The sequence below is a fragment of the Canis lupus genome, chromosome 4 (assembly GCF_048164855.1).
Source record: "Canis lupus baileyi chromosome 4, mCanLup2.hap1, whole genome shotgun sequence".
Classification (NCBI taxonomy): domain Eukaryota; kingdom Metazoa; phylum Chordata; class Mammalia; order Carnivora; family Canidae; genus Canis; species Canis lupus.
In genome coordinates, this window is record NC_132841.1 from 36094345 (window position 1) to 36114749 (window position 20405).

The 20405-nt window shown below is 48.4% G+C and overlaps 1 protein-coding gene and 1 pseudogene across 1 annotated transcript in view; both read right to left on the bottom strand.

Moving 5' to 3' along the window:
• MCC (MCC regulator of WNT signaling pathway) overlaps positions 1–20405 on the bottom strand; it is a 447338-nt gene that overhangs the window by 80547 nt on the left and 346386 nt on the right. The window contains 1 exon segment of the mRNA XM_072823923.1: positions 19988–20130. Within this exon segment, the coding sequence (XP_072680024.1) occupies positions 19988–20130 (143 nt within the window).
• LOC140632171 (copper-transporting ATPase 2 pseudogene) lies at positions 8621–12484 on the bottom strand (annotated as a pseudogene).

The following is a 20405-nucleotide window of genomic DNA, read 5'->3' on the forward strand; positions in this document are numbered from 1 at the left end:
GCAGTTAGGGTGAGAACAACAGATGCCTCATTTGCCCACCACCTCCTCATTCACCCTACTGCATTCACGAGTCTGACCCCTCCATCCTTGGAGCATGCTAATCTTCTGTCTGCCCCAGGGCTTCTTTTTCCTTTGCTGTTTCCTCTGCCAAGACTGATTTCCACCCAAGTCTCCATTTACTCAAGTATCCGCTCAGATGCCACCTCCTCATCAAACTCTTCCCTATCTAAGGCATGGGGTTTCCAGCTCTCTCCCTGCTCAGGCTCTACCCCATTATCCTATCATCCTCATAGCAATTATCGCTATCTGATCTGACTTATGTGTTTATTATATGTTCTCTGCTGAAATATGAGCTCCAACTAAGAAGAAACTTTGATCCTCCTCACCACTCTATCTCCATCATAGAATAATGTAAGCAATTAAGACTTATTTTCAAGTGGGCAAATATGAAGCTCATATCATGTATTTAAGAGACAGACATACTGGAAACACAGACTGCCAGTAACAGCATGTTTTACATCAACCTTATGTTTTTTGTCGTCATTGCAGACCATTCCCTGAGCTGCTAACAAGTGGTAGACATTCCTTGCTGCAGAAGGCCCTCTAGAGATGGAGTACAGGTGCCCACTAAAAACTCAAGGCAAGGTCCAGGGCATGCAGCTGGAACTGTCTCTCAAGCACATTAATTCTAAGTAATAATCAGAGAAATTTCTCCAAATGGTCATTTACCTTGAGGTGCAAGATTCCTGGTACACTGAGCTGGAGTTAACATACACTTCTGAATTATTTGCATTATTAAGTGTTTATGAGAGGGATGAGGAAGAAAGATGCCTGTGTTCAGCCATTCCATCTGGAGTACCCTAGCACAGCTCCACCTAATATAGTGATCACACTGGGTATAGCTGCTGATGGGCTCTGGTGGCAGGACATGAACTAGGCTGTATGTTGATGATGTTGGGCTATAGGAAACAGGAGGGAGGGTAAATAAGTCTGGCCAGTACTTTTAAATTTAATTTTATTTATTTATTCATGAGAGACACACGGAGACAGGCAGAGACATAGGCAGAGGGAGAAGCAGGCTCCCTGTGATCATGCCCTGAGCCTAAGGCAGAGGCTCAACCACTGAACCAGCCAGGTGCCCCTGGTCAGTACTTCTTTCTCATCACTTAACCAAACAGGTGCTGAGTACTGACCTCAGGTAGAAGCAGGGTACAAAAATGAATAGGAGACTCTCCTCAACCCTGAGAGGCTCACAGATGTACGAGGAAATGCCATAGTCCCTTCTCTTAGCTGTCTACTACCACCCTGGGGAGAGTAACCAGAGAGAACATGGTACTAGTACAGGATAGAGAATCAGGAGATGAGAAGGTTATGTAAATTAATACACAGACTGAAAACAATTGAGCTTCTTCCCTTTGCCCCAAAGAGCACCATTAATGCTTTCTTCGGTCTTAGGAAGCCAAATGTATAAATAAGGCACAGGTTGGATGGTGAGCCCCACATACTCTGGCCTGTTATCCACAGAGGTCTGCACTGTGGTTCTACACAAGACCCTGGTGATCAGGTGACATGTGGCTGTCTTTTATCATTCTTCAGTTTAGGAGGACAAGGTGGCTAGGCTGGCAGAAGCAGCTCTTCTGGGTTCCCCGTCGGAGTGCCACCGCACAGCACCAATCACTCACCACCACTCACTCTGAGCATCAGTGCCACTCCATACAGGGTGGACTTAGCTTTCAGAGTCTGTGGCATATTCCTCTAGATATTGACTTGGCATCAATTCTAAATTCCTTCTCCTGGCCCACAGTGCTCTGCATCATCTGGCCCCTGCCACAAACAAGAGCTTCAACACCCTAGGCTGAGGCAGTGGGTGTCTACACAAAAGGCAAGAGAGATTAAGAGACCAGAAGAGCAGGATAAACTGAGACAGGCACCAAGTATTTCAGACTGTGCAAAAGGTGCCTCATTTACAAATCAAAGCCACAATGAGATATCACCTCACACTCATTAGGATGGCTACTATTTACAACAACAGAGAATAATGTGTTGGCAAGGACATGGAGAGAAACTTAGCATCCCTGTGCCCTACTGGGGGGAATGTAAAATGGTGCAATTGCTGTGAAAAACAGTATGGCAGCTCCTGAAAAATTGGAAATAGAACCTCCCTCCCATCCAGCAATCCCACTTCTCAATCCAATTTCAAAAGAAACTAAGCAAGAATACTGGTTAAGCTTAATTGTCATAGCCATGAATGCCCTCTGACTCTCTTTCCAGATTCTCCTAGTACTTAGGTTTCCCTCAGACAGCAACATAAAAACGCAAGCCTCTGGGGTCTCATGAGAAAAATTAACCTGAGCTCTTTTGTCTTGGGCTCCTCAGAAATCTAGCTGGGAGAAGTCATATTAAGAACTGACAGCCAAGGCAGGGCTGCAGACAGACACCGGTGAGTGGCTGTGAGGGAGGCTGAGGACCACTGTGGCCGTGTTGAGTCCAAAGAGGCCAGCTGCTGGCTGCTCCACAGATGGCTGCGGAGAAGCCAGGGCCAGTATTGCCAGACCTGATTTGACAAGAAATAGCCTTAAATTCTAATGACTTTCAAATGTTGACAATCAGTTCAAAACTCTTTTAAAAAACAAAAAATGAAAAGCAAAAATACTGTGCCAGATATCAACTCTTGCCATCCAAATAACATGCATCCTGGGCTGCATGTGGCTAGTCTGTATCCTCTGGTCAAAGGGAGATGCTCATTCCATTCTTGCTTGGTTAGACACATACACTAGTTTTCTTCTTTCTCCCAGAAGACCAACTCAACCTACCCCTTGCATTCCATACAAGAAACTATGCTAGACATGGTTAATTTTGAATCAGGTGTCAGAGGCTATTTGTTCTGGGTTTTTTTTTTTTTTTTTTGGACCCCCTGTAAAAACCCTAATCCTGATTAAAACATTAGACATTGGAAGCACTCCCTTCATCCACCGGATTCTGAGCTGTGCACCTGCACCAGAATGGACCTGCTCCAAAACACAGTCTCAGTCTCAAGAGTACACAATTCCAGGGCTTCCATTCCAAAGTCAATGGCCATGTGTCTCTGGAAGCCTCTCATTCTCCTCTTCTTAAGGGCTCTTTTTCAAGTTTCACCTTGAAATATCTTTTTCTAGGAACCTTTCCTGATTGCCTATAGGTCTTTAAAAAAAATTCCTTAATATTTTTTTGATTATAGTATAGTTGACACATAATGTTATATTAGTTTCAGGTGTACAACATGGCAATGGGACAAGTCTATATACTATGCTCACAAGTGTAGCTACTGTCACCACACAGCACTATTATAGTATCATTGACTATATTACCTATGCTGTGCCTTTCATCCCTGTGACTCATTCATCCCATAACTGGAAGCCTGCATTGCCTTCTCCCCTTCACACATTTTGCCCATCCATAGTCTTGTATTTACTTCTTTCTTTGAGGCATCACATTCCCTGTAATTATTAACTGACAAACTGACCCTACTAAGCCCAGCCCTGGGGACCAATGACTGTTTATTAGTCCTTTTGTGTTCCCAGATGCTCACAACAGAGGGCATGGGATACCGCTTGGTAAAGACTATCTGAGTTGAATGTGTAAAAGAAATGAGGGGCTTTTCACACATCAGCTTTTAAAAGTATCCAGTTTTTGTTAGTTTGCCCACTGGTAAAAAATCATCAAATCCAAGACCAATCTTGTGGAATACCAAACTCTGCTAAAAAGGCATAAAGCATTCAGTTGGGTGGATGTGTCTACTCAAGTAGCAGGTGCAAGGTACAGTGAATCTGAGCTGGTCTGAAAACGGAAATAGCTGTAGCCTTGCTGGGAACAGTCGAAAGGCCTTACCTGTGCAGTACAGCAGCTCAGAGCATAACCATAATCCCCACAGCCTTCCAAGGCCATGTCCCCTTACCTCTGTTCTGACTGGGCACACGTCGTGCCTTGTAAGGCAAGTCAAGTAGAGGAAGGAGCTACAGATTCTTTCAGCATCAACCCAGACGTTCTGCTTAGGGGCCAGATGCGATGGCCTGGAGATATGACAGTCCAGCCCATGTTGTGGCTCCGAGGCTGACCCAGGAGGGCAGTGGCTTTCCTGTATAAGCAGTTCCCTCCAGGCAGCACACAGCAAGGAGGAAGCAGAACCAGAACAAAGCCACACAGAAAATGAAGAAATGGAGAAGACAGAAAAGTCTGTGAGAAAGGAGTATCCACGTAAGTTGCACCCTGCGTAAAATACCCAGAGCCTGTGTCTCCTGAAGACAAGAGGATGCAGAGGAATGGTTTTGTTATGGCCTAAAAACACTGGTACATCGTCATTAATGGGCAAACATGAACTTCCTGTGGCAATACGGTAGTGAGGGCACATCATCAATCAAGTATATTCTGTGAAAAGTGCTAATCTCAAATCTAATACTAAGAAAACAATCAGACTGTCCAGACTGAGGGACTTTCTACAGACCTGGCTTCTTCAGAAAGGTCAAGGTCATGAAAGACCGGAAAGGTGGGAGATCTGTTCTAGATTAAAGTAGCACGAAGAGACATGGTAACTAAATATAATGTGTGAGCCTTGACTGGATCCTGGACTCAACAAAAGCAACAAAAGATATTAATGGTAAACTTGGGGGAAATTTGAATATTGACTATATATAACTTTCCATCTGGGTTAGAATTCTCGGGTATGATAAAAGTGCTGTGGTTAAAAAAGAGATGTTCCCTGCTCTTAAAAGGTTTGTGCTGATATATTTAGGGTGAAGCATCATGATGTCTGCAACTTACTTTCAAATAGCTCCGAAAAAAAATTTCTGCATATGCACAAAATCAAATGTGGTATAACGTTAATGACTAGTGAATCTAGGCAAAGGGTTTAGTGGGGTTTGTTTTACCATTTTTGTAAGTCTGAAGTTTTTCAAAATAAAAAGTTGAGGGGGAAATAAATACCTTACCATTCAATGCCAGATGGTCTGACAGAGTGTGGGTTACCGGAGTCTACATGTAGTAGGGTGCCCTATGATGATCCATTTCTCAGTGCAGCCATGGGAACAGGAATGCTCTCCTGAGAGTGTCACTGCCACACCCAAATTACACCCCCCACTCCCACCCCCAACCACAGGCACGAGCCAGAGTGGGAACCACCAGCCATCACCCTGGCCAGGTCCTAACTTCATACTGAGGGATCGGTTTCTTGTCCCAAAGGAAACAAAGCTGCATTTTCAGGACTTCTAGTTCAGCCAAATCTTAGCCTGAATTTGTTTTCATTTTTGCTATGGTCACTTTGCAATTATAATGCATTTTGTTTCACTACAACATCACCCCTGACTTCTGTCCCTCAAGCTCACTAACCTCTGGTCCAAATGGCCTTTCTTCAAGAGTGCCTGGATCTCCCATCTCAGCTCAAGAGCCCTTTCAGACAGGCCCTTGTCTCAAGCCCTAGAGAGCAAATAGCAATAGCACTAGTGAAGTATAGGCAGTACCAGTCCCAGACCCTGGGGCTCTCATGGTAGCAGGAACAGAGAATTTCCAAAGCTTCCAGAAGAAGGAGGAAGATGTGCCTCTGACATCCAAATGTGATCAACATAATCCTTTTCCCCAGGAACAATGGTCACAGTGCTGGTTGGGGTAGTAGTAACACTAGTGAGGTCCCATATTGCATTCCCATTACAGAAGAAAACAGGCTTTTTCATAGGCTGGTCTTGGAAACAAATACTCCTTTATAATGCTGGTTTTAAGGAAAAAAACATGTCATGAGTTTCAAATAACCAAAAAAAAAAAAAAAAAAAAAAAAACCAATCTAACCTGAAGAGACATGGTCTACTTAGAAAATTAACTTGTATCCTTGTATTATAAAAGGAGGTCCTGAATTCCAACATGTACAGGAACTCATTTTTAAACACATGTGGTTGATCAGTGCCTTGCCATTTGTATCTTATACCCCAAGTGTCTTTGGGGGGACTGAACAATTACTGAGTACAACTGGAAGGAAATATTCCAAAGTAACACAAACTGAAGTGGGGCTGTGACCTTTCCTGCCTTCAAGATTGATCACTGTGTGGAAGGTTCCAGAATGTTTTCAGGTGGACTTCTCTGTCACTCTGTCTTGCTGATGTTCGCACACCGTTTTTTTTTTTTTCCAGCAATCATGATCTTATTCATCATAAGGATGTAAGACTGTCATTCTGTTCATTTGCTCTCTATGCAACAGCTAAACAAAGTCTTGACATAGATTTTAGAATGAGCACACATTCATTATTGGCTTTGGGGATCTCCTTTGATTTAACTTTTGACATTGCTCTTTAGTCTCAAAGCCCCCTGAATTTTCAGGCCATCAATGGCACATCTAAATGCCATTGCAGACAAGAATGCAGACAAGAATATCATTCCTTTTTTTTTTTTATTGGAGTTCAATTTGCCAACGTATAGCATAACACCCAGTGCTCATCCCATCAAGTGCCCCCCCCTCAGTGCCCATCACCCAGTCACCCCCACCCCCGCTCACCTCCTGTGGGACCCAGGAAATTTTTTTTTTAATTTTTATTTATTCATGATAGGCACACAGTGAGAGAGAGAGAGAGAGAGGCAGAGACACAGGCAGAGGGAGAAGCAGGCTCCATGCACCAGGAGCCTGACGTGGGATTCGATCCCGGGTCTCCAGGATCGCGCCCTGGGCCAAAGGCAGGCGCCAAACCGCTGCGCCACCCAGGGATCCCAAGGACCCAGGAAATTTAACAAAAATCCCCTACCCCTGGACAAGCAGAGCAGGACTAACTCCATTTTGTGCTGCACGTGCCACCTTCTGTATGACCCCCACATGACCTGCTTATTGCTTAAGGCGCTGCCCCACCCTAGTCAAGCCGCTGGGCACACCCTAATCGGAAATCGGCTCAAAAAATGTAACCCTGCCCTGTGCCCACCACAACTGCGTGCCAATTCTGACAGAGTGATAGGCCAGTTCAAATGGTCACTATAGGGTGAATCGTGATTCAGTTGGCCACCTGCGTGTGAACCAACATGACTGTGCAACTTTCTATGTGTGTTACAATCCCATTGGCCACGGCAAGCTCGAGCTTGCAAATAAACCCTCGTGCGCTTGCATCGGTGTCGGCTCCTTGGTGGTTTCTCGGATTCGCAATCTTGGGCACAATACTCCCCTTCCACCACCCCTTGTTCGTTTCCCAGAGTAAGGAATCTCTCATGTTCTGTCTCCCTTTCTGATATTTCCCACTCATTTTTCCTCCTTTCCCTTTTATTCCCTTTCACTATTTTTATATTCCCCAAATGAATGAGACCATAAAATGTTTGTCCTTCTCTGATTGACTTATTTCACTCAGCATAATACCCTCGAGTTCCATCCACGTCGAAGCAAATGGTGGGTATCTGTCGTTTCTTTTTAATAATAAATTTATTTTTTATTGGTGTTCAATTTGCCAACATACAGAATAACACCCAGTGCTCATCCCGTCAAGTGCCCCCCTCAGTGCCCATCATCCAGTCACCCCCCACCCCCCGCCCTCCTCCCCTTCCACCACCCCTAGTTCATTTCCCAGAGTTGAGTCTTCATGTTCTCCCTTTCTGATATTTCCTACCCATTTCTTCTCCCTTCCCTTCTATTCCCTTTCACTATTATTTATATTCCCCAAATGAATGAGACCATATAATGTTTGTCCTTCTCCAATTGACTTATTTCACTCAGCATAATACCCTCCAGGTCCATCCACGTTGAAGCAAATGGTGGGTATTTGTCATTTCTAATGGCTGAGGAATATTCCATCAGATACATAGACCACATCTTCTTTATCCATTCATCTTTTGATGGACACCGAGGCTCCTTCCACAGTTTGGCTATTGTGGCCATTGCTGCTAGAAACATTGGGGTGCAGGTGTCCCAGCGTTTCACTGCATCTGTATCTTTGCGGTGAATCCCCAACAGTGCAATTGCTGGGTCATAGGGTAGATCTATTTTTAACTCTTTGAGGAACCTCCACACAGTTTTCCAGAGTGGCTGCACCAGTTCACATTCCCACCAACAGTGCAGGAGGGTTCCCTTTTCTCCGCATCCTCTCCAACATTTGTGGTTTCCTGTCTTATAATTTTCCCCCTTCTCACTGGTGTGAGGTGGTATCTCATTGTGGTTTTGATTTGTATTTCCCTGATGGCAAGTGATGCAGAGCATTTTCTCACGTGCATGTTGGCCATGTCTGTCTTCCTCTGTGAGATTTCTGTTCATGTCTTTTGCCCATTTCATGATTGGATTGTTTGTTTCTTTGGTGTTGAGTTTAATAAGTTCTTTATAGATCTTGGAAACTAGCCCTTTATCTGATATATCATTTGCAAATGTCTTCTCCCATTCTGTAGGTTGTCTTTTAGTTTTGTTGACTGTTTCTTTTGCTGTGCAGAAGCTTCTTATCTTGATGAAGTCCCAATAGTTCATTTTTGCTTTTGTTTCTTTTGCCTTCGTGGATGTATCTTGCAAGAAGTTACTGTGGCCGAGTTCAAAAAGGGTGTTGCCTGTGTTCTCCTCTAGGATTTTGATGGAATCTTGTCTCACATTTAGATCTTTCATCCATTTTGAGTTTATCTTTGTGTATGGTGAAAGAGAGTGGTCTAGTTTCATTCTTTTTTTTTTTTTTTTTTTTTTTTTGCCCGCAGAGATCAGTGGGTGTATTTGAGGTAAACTGTGGCATCAGGAAGAACCCAACGTGAGGCTCCTGGGGGTCCTAAGGCAAGGCCCAGCGAGGTTTTTGGTCCTGATGAGATCATCTCACAAGTGGTCACTGCAAGTGCTAAAGCGGGGGGCGGGCCGTCCTGGCCCCGTGGGTCCAGCAGTTGGGGGCAGGCCCACGCCCACAGCGTGGGTGGCCAGGCCGGAGACCGGGCGGGACCGGGCGAGACCGGGGGGGACGTGGGGCCAGGCCAGGAGCCCCGCCTCCTCACTGCGGACAGCTGGGCCGCTCCTCCGAGGAGCCGAGGAGCCGGAGCAGGTTGCGCCCGCCTGCAGCGCTCAGATGCACTGCTCCTCGTCATGGTCGTTCAGCAGCAGAGACCATGTGTCCCCGCCGTCGTCGGCTGCGGCGCTGTGTCGGGACAGCTTGTTGTCGGACTTCAGGGAGGACAGAGACACCTGGCTGATACGGCTGACCTGGTCCCAGGGCGTGGCCCGCGGGGAGTCCCGCCGCCGGTCATCCATGCCAATGTGCACGCTGACCTGGGACGCCGTCAGGGGCTTCATGCGGCCCTGCGCCTGGGCCTCGTACCTCTCCAGGTCGGGCTTCTTATAGCACTTGAGCTGCAGCGATGAGAGCACCACAGACACGGAGGAGGCCGCCATAGCCGCCGAGCCCATCCACAGCTGCAGCACGACGCTGATGGGCATGAAGACCCCCGCCGCAATGGGTATCCCGACCGGGTTCTAGATCAGTGCCAGCACCAGGTTGAGGCGTATCCTCCACACGGTCCTCTTGGAGAGGTGAATGCTGGCCACCACGTCCAGCAGATCGTTTCTGATGAGGACGACGTCAGCAGCCTCGATGGCAACATCTGTGCCCGTCCCGATGGCAATCCCCACGTCGGCCCGGGCCAGGGCTGGAGAGTCATTAACCCCGTCTCCCACCATGGCGACTTTCTTCCCTTCGTTCTGGAGCTCCTGGACCTTGGCCACCTTGTGAGACGGGAGCACCTCTGCAAAGACCTCGTTGATGCCAACCTGGGTGGCAATGGCTCTGGCCGTCTTGCGGTTGTCTCCTGTGATCAGGACCACGTCCATGCCGATGCTCTTGAGCATGTGCAGAGCCAGGGCTGCCTCCTGCTTGACGGTGTCGGCGATGGCGATCATCCCGCACAGCACACCGTCGATGGCCACCAGGATGGCTGTCAGGCCTTTCATCTTATGGTCCGCCATCGCGTCACTGATGTCGCTGGATATGGTCAGGCCGTTGCGCCTCATCCATTCACGGTTCCCAATCAGCACGGAGAAGGTCTGGGGCGTCTCATCTGTTTCCTCGGGAACGCCACCAACCATGCCCGGGGGAGCGGCCTGTTTGCTCTGCTGGCGCTCGCCGGGGGCCAGGATGCCCTCCACGCTACTGACTTTGCAGCCAATTCTGCAGACTGGCACTGCCTGGAAGTCCGTGCAGTATCCCAATGTCTCCGTTCCCAGTTCCTCTTTATGGTACTTGGTGATGGCCATGCTGGCCTCCGCAGTCCCCACCACGGCGAGGACCTTCCTAAGGGGCAGCGTGGCCACATCCACCAGCAGGAGGACCCTCATGACTTTGGGGACCCCGTGCGTAATGGTGCCAGTTTTGTCAAACATCACGGTCTTTATCTTGTGGGCCATCTCCAGAGGCTTGCCTCCTTTGATGAGAATGCCATTCTGGGCGGCCACCCCGGTGCCCACCATGACCGCTGTGGGCGTGGCCAAGCCCAGGGATCAGGGGGTAGACGATGCACAGCACCGTGATGGACGTCTGGAACGCAAACCGGATGATCACCTCCGCCTCGGAGATATGCTTGTTAGGGGTCTTTGACATCTGAGCCTCTTCTACCAACTTCACGATCTGAGCCAACATGGTATCGTTGCCCACATGGGTGGCGGTAACGAGCACAGAGCCATGTGCATTCATGGATCCGGCAATCACCGTGCTCCCGGGTTTCTTCGTGACAGGCATGGCTTCTCCTGTGATGAGGGACTCGTCGGCCATGGTATTGCCCTCCAGGACTTTCCCATCCACCGGGAACTTTCCTCCTGTCACCACCTTGATGACATCGCCCAGCTGCACCAGCTCCATGGGTACCTGCTCCTCTCTGAGGATCAAGTTGTCCTCGCCAAGGGTCATGACGGTGGCTTCTGTGGCTTGGAGAGACAGGAGTTTGGCAAGGGCTTCTGAGGTTTTGCTCTTTGCTGTGTGTTCCAGCCACTGCCCCAGGGCAATGAACACAAAGAGCATGGGGCGGGGGGGGGGGGGGGGGGATTGTCGAAGAAGGTCACAGGGCTCCTCTCCGCCCTCTCAGCCACGGCCACCACCAGGATGACGAGCGAGTAGGTGTAGGCGATGCTTGTGGCCAGCACAATGAGCACTTCCATGTTGGCCGCCCTGTGCCTCAGAGACCTGTAGGCCTGGACGTAGAAGTACCACCCACCAAGGAGCTGGACAAAGGTACACAGGATGAAGAAGATGAGATTCAGAATGGACAGTCCTGGAATGACGTTGTGGTCCCGGACCATGGACTCATGGGGCATGCTGCTGGGCACCAACATGTAGATCATCAGACCCATCACAGGGATGCCGAACACCAGGATGCACAGAAAAGACTTCTTCTACTGCTTTATTTCCACCTTGTGGTCCAAGTGATGTGCATTGGGGTTTCTCTGGGCTGGGGAAGCATGAAAGCCGATTTCCTCGATAACTTTGACAATATCTCGCGGACCGATGATTTCAGGATCGAACTTCACGTGGGCTTTGCTGGTGGCGACGGCCACAGAGGCATAGGTGATGCCGGCCATCCTCTTGAGTTTGGACTCTATGTTGTGAACACAGGAAGTGCAGGTCATCCCCGTGATGATCAGCTCCAGGTCGCCATCAGAGCCCGCGTAGTCTTCCAGCACCGTCACCTCAAAGCCTAGGTCCTGGATGAGCTGAGCGATCTCCAGTGGCTGGATGACGTCTGGGTGATACTTCACCTCTGCCTTTCTGGCCATCAGGGCAACCAGCACCGAGTCGACGCCTGCTTCTTTCTGCAGCTTCCTCTCTATGTTGGACACACAGGATGCACAGGTCATGCTTGTGATCTGCAAAAAACACTTCTGTGCTGCCACAGAGGTAGAGGCTGGTGGGGACCTGGACGGGCGACCAGGGCTGTGGTTTCCAGGGAGCCCCTCAGCATGGGGAGCCCCTTCCTGCACAGACACAGGTACGCCGGCTGTGGTGTGCGCCGAGGAATTCCCCACACTGTAGTTTCCAACATGATTGCTGTAGCCGTTTTCAGAGAGGACTGAAGTCTCAAATCCCATCTCCTCGACGGCAGCTCGGAGTTCTTCCAGGCCAATTATAGAGGGATCATAGAGCACCACTGCAGTCCCTTCAGCCAGAGAGACAGATATTTGCTGCACCCCTTCCCTCTGGGAGATCAGGCCTTCGATGGACTGGACGCAGGATGCACAGGTCATGCCCGCAATGGCGAGCATCACAGTATTGCACCTGCCCGGTGCCGGGGTTCTCGGGGTGGGGGTGGGGACGGCACATGCGGAAAACCTGTTACCTGTCTTACTTCCTGCTGCTGCAGGAAGAGAAACTTTAAAGTTCCCTGGTGGGAGAGCTTCAATGGTCCTCTGCAGGGCCCCTGCGGTGACACAAGAAGGGTCGTACTGTACTTGGGCCATTCTGTTCTCCAAGGACACTTGTACATTCTGAACCCCGGGGAGTTGGCCTATATTCTCTTCAATGTTCAGGACACAAGACTGACAGTGCATTCCGTCGCGTCTCAGCTACAGGGTAACCACATGGCTCCCTTGGTGGCCCAAGGTCTCAGAGTTATTGAGATTCTGGTTATCAGAAGTCAAAGGCATCTTTGGGTTGGCCCTCCGTAACCGCCCAATATCAATGGGTGCCAGACTTACGGGTGCCACTCTGTTCTTGATGACAGCTTCAAACCCCATGTCGTGTACATGGTCCCTGAGGTCCTGGGGTTGAATAAGATAAGGCTAGTAAGTGATGACTGCCTCCTGGGTGCTGAGGGAGACCCGGACTCTTGCTACCCCTTGCAGCTTTCCGAGCTTGCCTTCGATGGAGCTGACACAGGACTGGCAGGTCCTGTCAGGGCCTGGGTGCCCTCCACCCAAAGTCTGACCACAGCCTCGAGGCCAGGCAAGGACCTCAAGGGCCAGGAGGCAACCTTTCCTTCTGCAATGCTGGCCTCGAAGCCCATGTCCTCAATGCAACGGCAAACCTGCGGCAGGCTCAGAATGGACGGCACGTACCTCACAGTCGCATTGCCTTGTTCCAGGGAAACCTTAATGCTCACGATGCCTTTCAAACTGGAGATCCTGCCCTCCATGGACCTTATACATGACTGGCAGGTCATACCCAGAATGCTGATGGTGCTGGTGGCCGTCTGAGGAGGGCACACACTGTCCAGGCCACCTTCGTAGCCAACATTGTCAAAGGCGAAGCTCTGCTTCATCACTGGTTCCCAGGCACGAGTGGGCAAAGAAAGTTTAGACAGGATATGCTTCCAGCCAATGGGCACCCTCTCGCTCATCACACTGCATTCAGCACCGAGGACCTCTGCACACGGCCCCACGCGTGCCCTCAGCGGCCCCCAGCCCGGCTGGCATGTGCAGGAGCCCGCACGTAAGCACCTCTGCCTCTGGAGCTCAGCACAGTCTCCTTTCGGCCACGTGCACTCCCAGGAACCCTAGTTTCATTCTTCTCACAGACTTCTCACTGACCAGGCTGGCTCAGATTCCAAGAAGAAAGCGCACAGCCACCTCAGAGAGTCCTCTGGTGAGTCAATGTGCAAAACATCAAAGTCTCCTCTGGGCTTGGTTCTCAGGGATGACCAACACCGTGAACCTCTTGGGAGAAATTAAGCTGCCGAATTCAATTCAGGAGGGGGTGGGGGGAAGGCCACAAAGGGCTTAGCCCATTCCATCTACCAAGACTACCCAAGGCGCTGTCTTCAGCCCCATCTAACCTTTCCAAGGTAGGCCCTGGTTCCTCCAAGTTTCAGAATCAGGTTACAAATAATCTGTCTTTTAAAAATTCTTTGCTGGAGAATGACTGGCTATCTGGTCCCTGCATTCCTAACAAAATGCAAATTTTCTCCAGATAGGCTCCTTTTCCTTTGTAAACATTTCTCTCCAACCCTGCAACCTTTTTTTTTTTTTTTTGAGGAGGTAGGGCTGCCTTTCCCTGCCTGGAACCCCCTTCTCTTCACTGGGAGTGGCTGCTTGACACTTTGGAACATTTTTCCTGAAGCCATTAAGCCTCATCAGCCAGGAAGCCAGGAAAATCTGGCTTTAATGTTTAACATATTTCATAGTCACAGCTGTGCCAAAGAGCCAGGTTTCATGTGTAAATTCTTCCTTGGTTGTCCTCCAAAAACTACCCATAAGGAGGAAATCTATCTAAATGATCCTACCAGCAAACAAGGTATCATATGCTTCCTTTCATTCCTAAGGGGATAGTAGTTTAGCATTGCTAGATTCCAGAAAAATAAGAATTTCTCACCTGAAACCGGAAGAGATCTCAAAATAAGGAGGAGAACCCAACACAGGCTGTGCAAAGGCCCATTGGATCAAGGGTTTTGCTTTATGAACAACTACTCCAGATGAGTTCTGCTGTTCCATTAAGAGAATTGGGAAAGCAGCCTGCTAGAGACACACCACACATGCACTAACATGCACACTGCCATAAGCCCATGTACACACATCTGTGTTCTGCTCTATGGCAACACCCAGAATCATTTGGCCTCAGAGTGTTGTTTTCTAAGATGGAGGTCTGCAAAATCTCAATGAACAACAAACACTCTGCTATTAAGCCAGATGCTGTGATGGTACAGCTGCTCCCTAAATTCTCCCATCAGCACTAGAGACTTCGAAGGACTGCAGGAAGCAGAGCACACTAACCATAGGCATGTTTCACTATTTAGGCAGAGGCATGTAAGAACAAAGCCCTCCAGAGACATAGGCACCAACCACAGCAACAATTGATTAGCTGTGTGGCCTTGGACAAGTGACTTGACCCCTCTGAACCCTGTTATCCCAATTTTATGGATGGGGAGCTTTACTGGGCCTCTTTTCAAGGCTGAGAATTAAACAGGAGGAATGCATGTAAATACTTGACACAAAGTAAATAAGGAAAATACGTTACCTATCATTGCTGGCCTCTCTTAACTAGAGCTCTTTGCCAAATTGAGGGGAAAAAAGTTCCAAGCCACGATTCCTTCCTACCTTGTCTTTGTCATTTAATTACCTTTTTCCCCCAAACTGTGACCAGGTTTGAACAGAGCAACTTCTTCTAAGATGCAATGTGACAATGCCTCATCCTTCTCCTTCCTAGGACTGGCTAGGTGAGTCAAAGCACTTTCTAAATTGCTGGTTTACTCCTTCAAGGCCTGAGGACAGTGCCCAGGAGCCAGCTTACTGAAGGGGCAGCCAGACTCTGATGCGTGGGGTTTGAAAACAATTGACAAGTGCTTTCTGATGAAGGGAATAGATTGGACTAACTCCAGCTATCTTAACTGAAGATCAGCAAATATAATGCCAGCAAACTCAAGCAAAATCCAACTCAAGAAAAACCTTTGGATGGATAATGCAGGTTTGCAACCATTTGCATAATGAAATGGTTGCTTTTTAACGATTTCCTATAGTGGTGTTATATATGGAAGCTTTTTGCCCTATTGAAGCAGTTTAATTGGAAAATGGCAAAGGAGTAAGAAGAGGAAGACACACAGTTTTGATGAGCACACACACACACACACACACACACACACACACACACACACGACTTGGAGGGGGGCGCTGCACTCCACAGCAGCATTGATGCACCCCTCCCTCCTGGCCGTCCTGTGCCTGCCCTCCTTGAGAACCCTCCCTGGGGACCTGGCAGGTGCGGGCCCTCTGCCTCCTGGGCTCTCCTCCTGCCCCTGCTCTTTCCCTGAATCACTCCCACCCATCCCCCAGCTTTCTGCTAGATGCAACCTCAGGGATGGATTCACCAATGTTCCTGCCACCCTCCCCCCCACCCAGGGTGCTGCTAGGAGCCCCTGTCCACCTCTTGGTGTGGTCCTTACCCCACCGTGGTCATCATTCCCTGTTTGCCTGTCTGCATCCTCCAGAGAACTGTGAGCTCCAAGACGGCATTCGCTTCTACTCAGCATTTGGTGCCTCATCTGTGCAGATGCCATTACAATAGGCAAACAGGATAGCTCTAATCCCTGCCTGCATGGGGCCTGCATCCTAGATTCTAGTGGAAGGGACCAGCTATAATGAGTATATACGATAAAATAAATGCACAGACAACAAACCCAGGAAGCGCTAAGTGTTGAGAGGAGAAATGAAGCCAGAAAGGCAGGACAGTGCCTGGCAGTGAGGAAAGGCCATAGTGCTCAACCAGGGCCAGAGGAAGCCTCGGATGGGCTCAGGGAAGGAGCACTTCAGGAAGGAGGAGCAGTGAAACAAGACAAGCCGGTTGGGTGTGAGGGGCAGCGTGGAGGCCAGTGTGGCCAGAGCTGGGAGTAAGCAGGGATGGGGGGTGGAGGGGACGGTGCGGCCCAAGATGGGGGATGCCAGTTCTGTGGGGGCCTACAGTCCACAGTCAGGAGTCGGGATGTCACTCTCAGTGTGATACATGGGAGTGGGAGTGTATAGCGATCCGTGGGCAGAGCCTGTGTCTCCCGCCCCCAGTCCCTTGCATAGCACCCAGTGAGTTGTTGAATAAATGAATCAAGGCCACTATGTGGGCAGAGAACACGTACAGACATTGGACAGATGGGGTCCCTTCCCTCCAGGAGCTCCGTCTCATTGGCAGAGATATTATCACTGGCTATAACGAACATATATTTATAATGAGGAAAAGGATGGACAGAAAGGATTTGAGATTCATAATTTGGGAAAATGAAGCCAGCTCCTAGCACAGACAGGCAGACACCAGCCCCCAGTAGATGGCCTGGGCTACTGAGTGCTCTGTTAGGAGCCCCAGGCAGTCCCACAGTAAAGATGCCCTGCCCATTTAAGTAGGTTTATCCCTCTACTCCCCAGCCTCACTTGATTGAGAAAATTTATTGGTGTGTGGGGCAGATATTTCATAAAGTACACTTTCAGACACATGAATGGAGGGATCAGTGTGGGTGTATCTCTTTGCTTTGGGAACTTCTTGGCTATCTGTACCTTTTCACTCCCGAGGCTGGAAGGCAGAGTCCAGAAGCCTGGGGCCACCAGGGTTAGAGACTGCGACGCTGATATGGCAGCATGTGGAACCTGAGCCCACAGCTGGGATGGTCCTAGGAAGTTGCATGTGTTCTAACTTAGGGCCCGAGATACAGGTTCAGGTGATTTTCAGAGAGGCCGTTTCAGCCTGAAGCCAAGAGCCTGAGGACCAAGGAGGTGTCTCCAATCCTCACTCCATTTCTGTTGGGATCATATAGGTATCAGTATACAGCTCTCAATGACTTTGCTGGCTTTAGCACCAATCCATCCTGCTGACCCCTTCCTTTTTAGAGCTTTCTCTGCCCCACTGACTTCTCAGACATGGCTCTCCTTGTTTACTCCCTACAGCTCTGGCTGGCTCACTGCTGGATGGACTTGCTGACTGCTTCACTTGTTCATCCCAGCAAACATCTCTGAACATACAGTATGTGCCAGGCCCAGTGGTGGGCTCTGGGCTCTGGGGATCTGCTAGTAGATATACATACTTCTGCCCAGTGGAGTATAGTGGGACAGTCAGTCAAGCAAATAACTAGAAATACATCATTTAAAATTTAAATTTGAGGGCAGCCCCCGGTGGCTCAGCGGTTTAGTGCCACCTTTGGCCCAGGGCATAATCCTGGAGACCTGGGATGGAGTCCCACATCAGGCTCCCTGCATGGAGCCTGCTTCTCCCTCTCTCTCTCTCTCTCTCTCTCTGTGTGTGTGTGTGTGTGTGTGTGTGTGTCTAATAAATAAATAATCTTTAAAAAAATTTTTCAATTTGATGCAAGGAGACAAATGGGGCAGTGACAGAGTCAACACAGGAACTGGTACAGACTGGCATTCATGAGATGCTTTCAAAGGACGTGCATTTAAACGGAGACTACAATGAGAAGCATACCCTTTGCAGGAGCTCTGCCAGGTCTCTCTTTGGCTGGTGGCCCCCAAGGCTCAGGCCCCAGTTCTCTGCACTCCTCACTCTATCATGGCCTCCCACTGCTTCGGTGACTGTCTGCACATAACCCTGTGTCTCCTAACTGCTTTTCTTCAGCCTAGACCTTTCCCTCTTGGCTTATGTCTACCTGCTGCCTTCTGAAGCATCTCCACCCAGATACCTCAAGACACCACAAACTTATGTCCAAACAAAACACAGGAGCTACACCCTGCACTCCCACTCCCTCAAAACAAAACAAAACTCAAGCAAAACCACCTTTTTTTCCTGTGCTCCCGTGTTGGCACTCGGCAGCACTGATCCAGACACTTAGGGAACATTTCCACACACATACTTTTCCCCTCTGTTTCTAATCTTTCAGCAGATCTTGCCAATTCTCCATCTTTCTAGATCTTAACCACTGCCACCCTGATCCTAGTCCACCAAGATTTTGGCGATGGTTTCCTAGCTGGCCTCCCCCAATCATTCTTGATCCACTGATTCTCTTTATTACAGAATGATGATTCAAAATGCAAACCTGATCCTTTCATCCCCATCCTTAACTACTAAAATCTTTTAGTGGGTTCTTTTTTTTTTTTTTTTTAAGATTTTTATTTACTTATTTATTCATGAGAGATACAGAGAGAGAGAGAGAGGCAGAGACACAGGCAGAGGGAGAAGCAGGCTCCATGCAGGGAGCCCAATGTGGGACTCGATCCCGGGTCTCCAGGATCACACCCTGGGCTGCAGGTGGCGCTAAACCGCTGCGCCACCGGGGCTGCCCCTTTTAGTGGCTTCTTGTGCATGTTTGACTAAAGGTTAAATTCTCTAACACGGTCTATGAGATCTTGCATGCTATAGCTCCTTCTACCTCTCCATCCTCCATCTCACACCTCTGGGCCCTCCATACATGATGATCTCTTGTTATCTCCTTGAATGCATCTACTTCCCCCACCCTCCCCTGAATGCATCTCCTCCTTTATCTGGTAAATTCCTATTTACCCTCCAGCTCTCAGCTCAAATGGCACTTCCTTGAGGAAGCTCTTCTAGAATCTTAAACTGAATCAAAGTCCTTTTTAAACTCTCGTGGTACTCTGTTCCTTAACGTTATAGCACTTTCATAATTAATATAAATGTGTACTACATTAAAGTCTCTTTCCAACGCAATTTTAGGTTCTAAGAAAGTTACACTATGTTTATGTCTCCTTCTAGTTCTTCCTCTATCACTTCCCTACATTTCCTAAGATACGGTACTCCTCCATCTTCTGACTCCACAGCCTTTTGACCACAGAGATCTCCTTACCTCATAACTTCAAAGTCTTTATCCTCAACCCTAATCTCACCAAAGATTAGGTGAGTTAAGCAGTTAAGCTTAGGTGAGTTAAGCAGTTAAGCATCTCCAAGTAGACCTGTGCTTTTGCAACATTTCGTGGGTTGACTGCAACCCACAGCAGAAGCAACTTATTACACACACTCTCTCTCTCAACAAATAATTTTCATGAAGTAGTACTGCCATTTTTTTTCCTAGTCGATTTCACTTAGAAAATATTTTTCATTGAATCCCAAGACCCACTAATAGGTCATGACCTGCAGTTTAAAATACACCATGCCAAGTATTCCTGGATGGACATTTCTCTACAACCTCAAACATAACATATTTATTTCCCAACTCATTTCTCACGAAACATCCTTACTAAGAAATATGATCATTCTCTTAGTCACTCAGAACCAACATGTTAGAGTCATTTTGGATTCCTTCTTACCCAAAAGTTGCTAAAACCTATTGGCTCCCCCACCACAACGTATCACCACCCATTCCATCCTTCCCATTCCTGCCATTACAGCTCAGATTTCACTGTAACTTGGAACACTACAATAGCCTCATCAGCTGGTTCCCCATCTCCAGAATTTTCAAATAGAGGTGATGTACATTTGAATCTCAAACATCAAGGCAAAAAGCTAATTCACCTCTTTAGTTCCAACAAAGTAACATGTAAGGGACTCAGATGGATGTGCTTTCATCTACTCATCCAACTCCTTGACTAAATTTTAATTCAGGCTGCCTCCTATTTCTAAAATTCCCATTACAATCTGGAAGCCAAACTCTGGCTTCGTACAATGGCAGGCAGACTCACCCATGTCAGCAGTGACCATGGTGGATTGGTTTTCGGGGATGGAGACAGAGGTCTGGTCTTGGTCCATGCTTCGAGAGTCTTCGTTGACCTCATGCTGGCTCTGGCTGAGTTCTGACCGCAGTTCTGAGTACTCATCTTCCTCCCTGAGAACAAAGAAGAGTCAGTCACCACTGACAGAGACAGATGACGAATTCCCAGAGAATATGACTTCTAGGACAAGAAAGAATTCAGAAAAGAAACAGATCTGTTTCCCCTACCTTCCTCAGCTGTATCAACTAGGACTCTTTTCAGACCAAATGAAGCCAGTCACCTCTATGGTCAAAGGTTGCTCCTGTATCCACATACATACTCATACACTGAACAAGATCCACTTAACAGTCTACTAGAAACTTTTTCACTTTTAAGAGTTCTTGAAGAA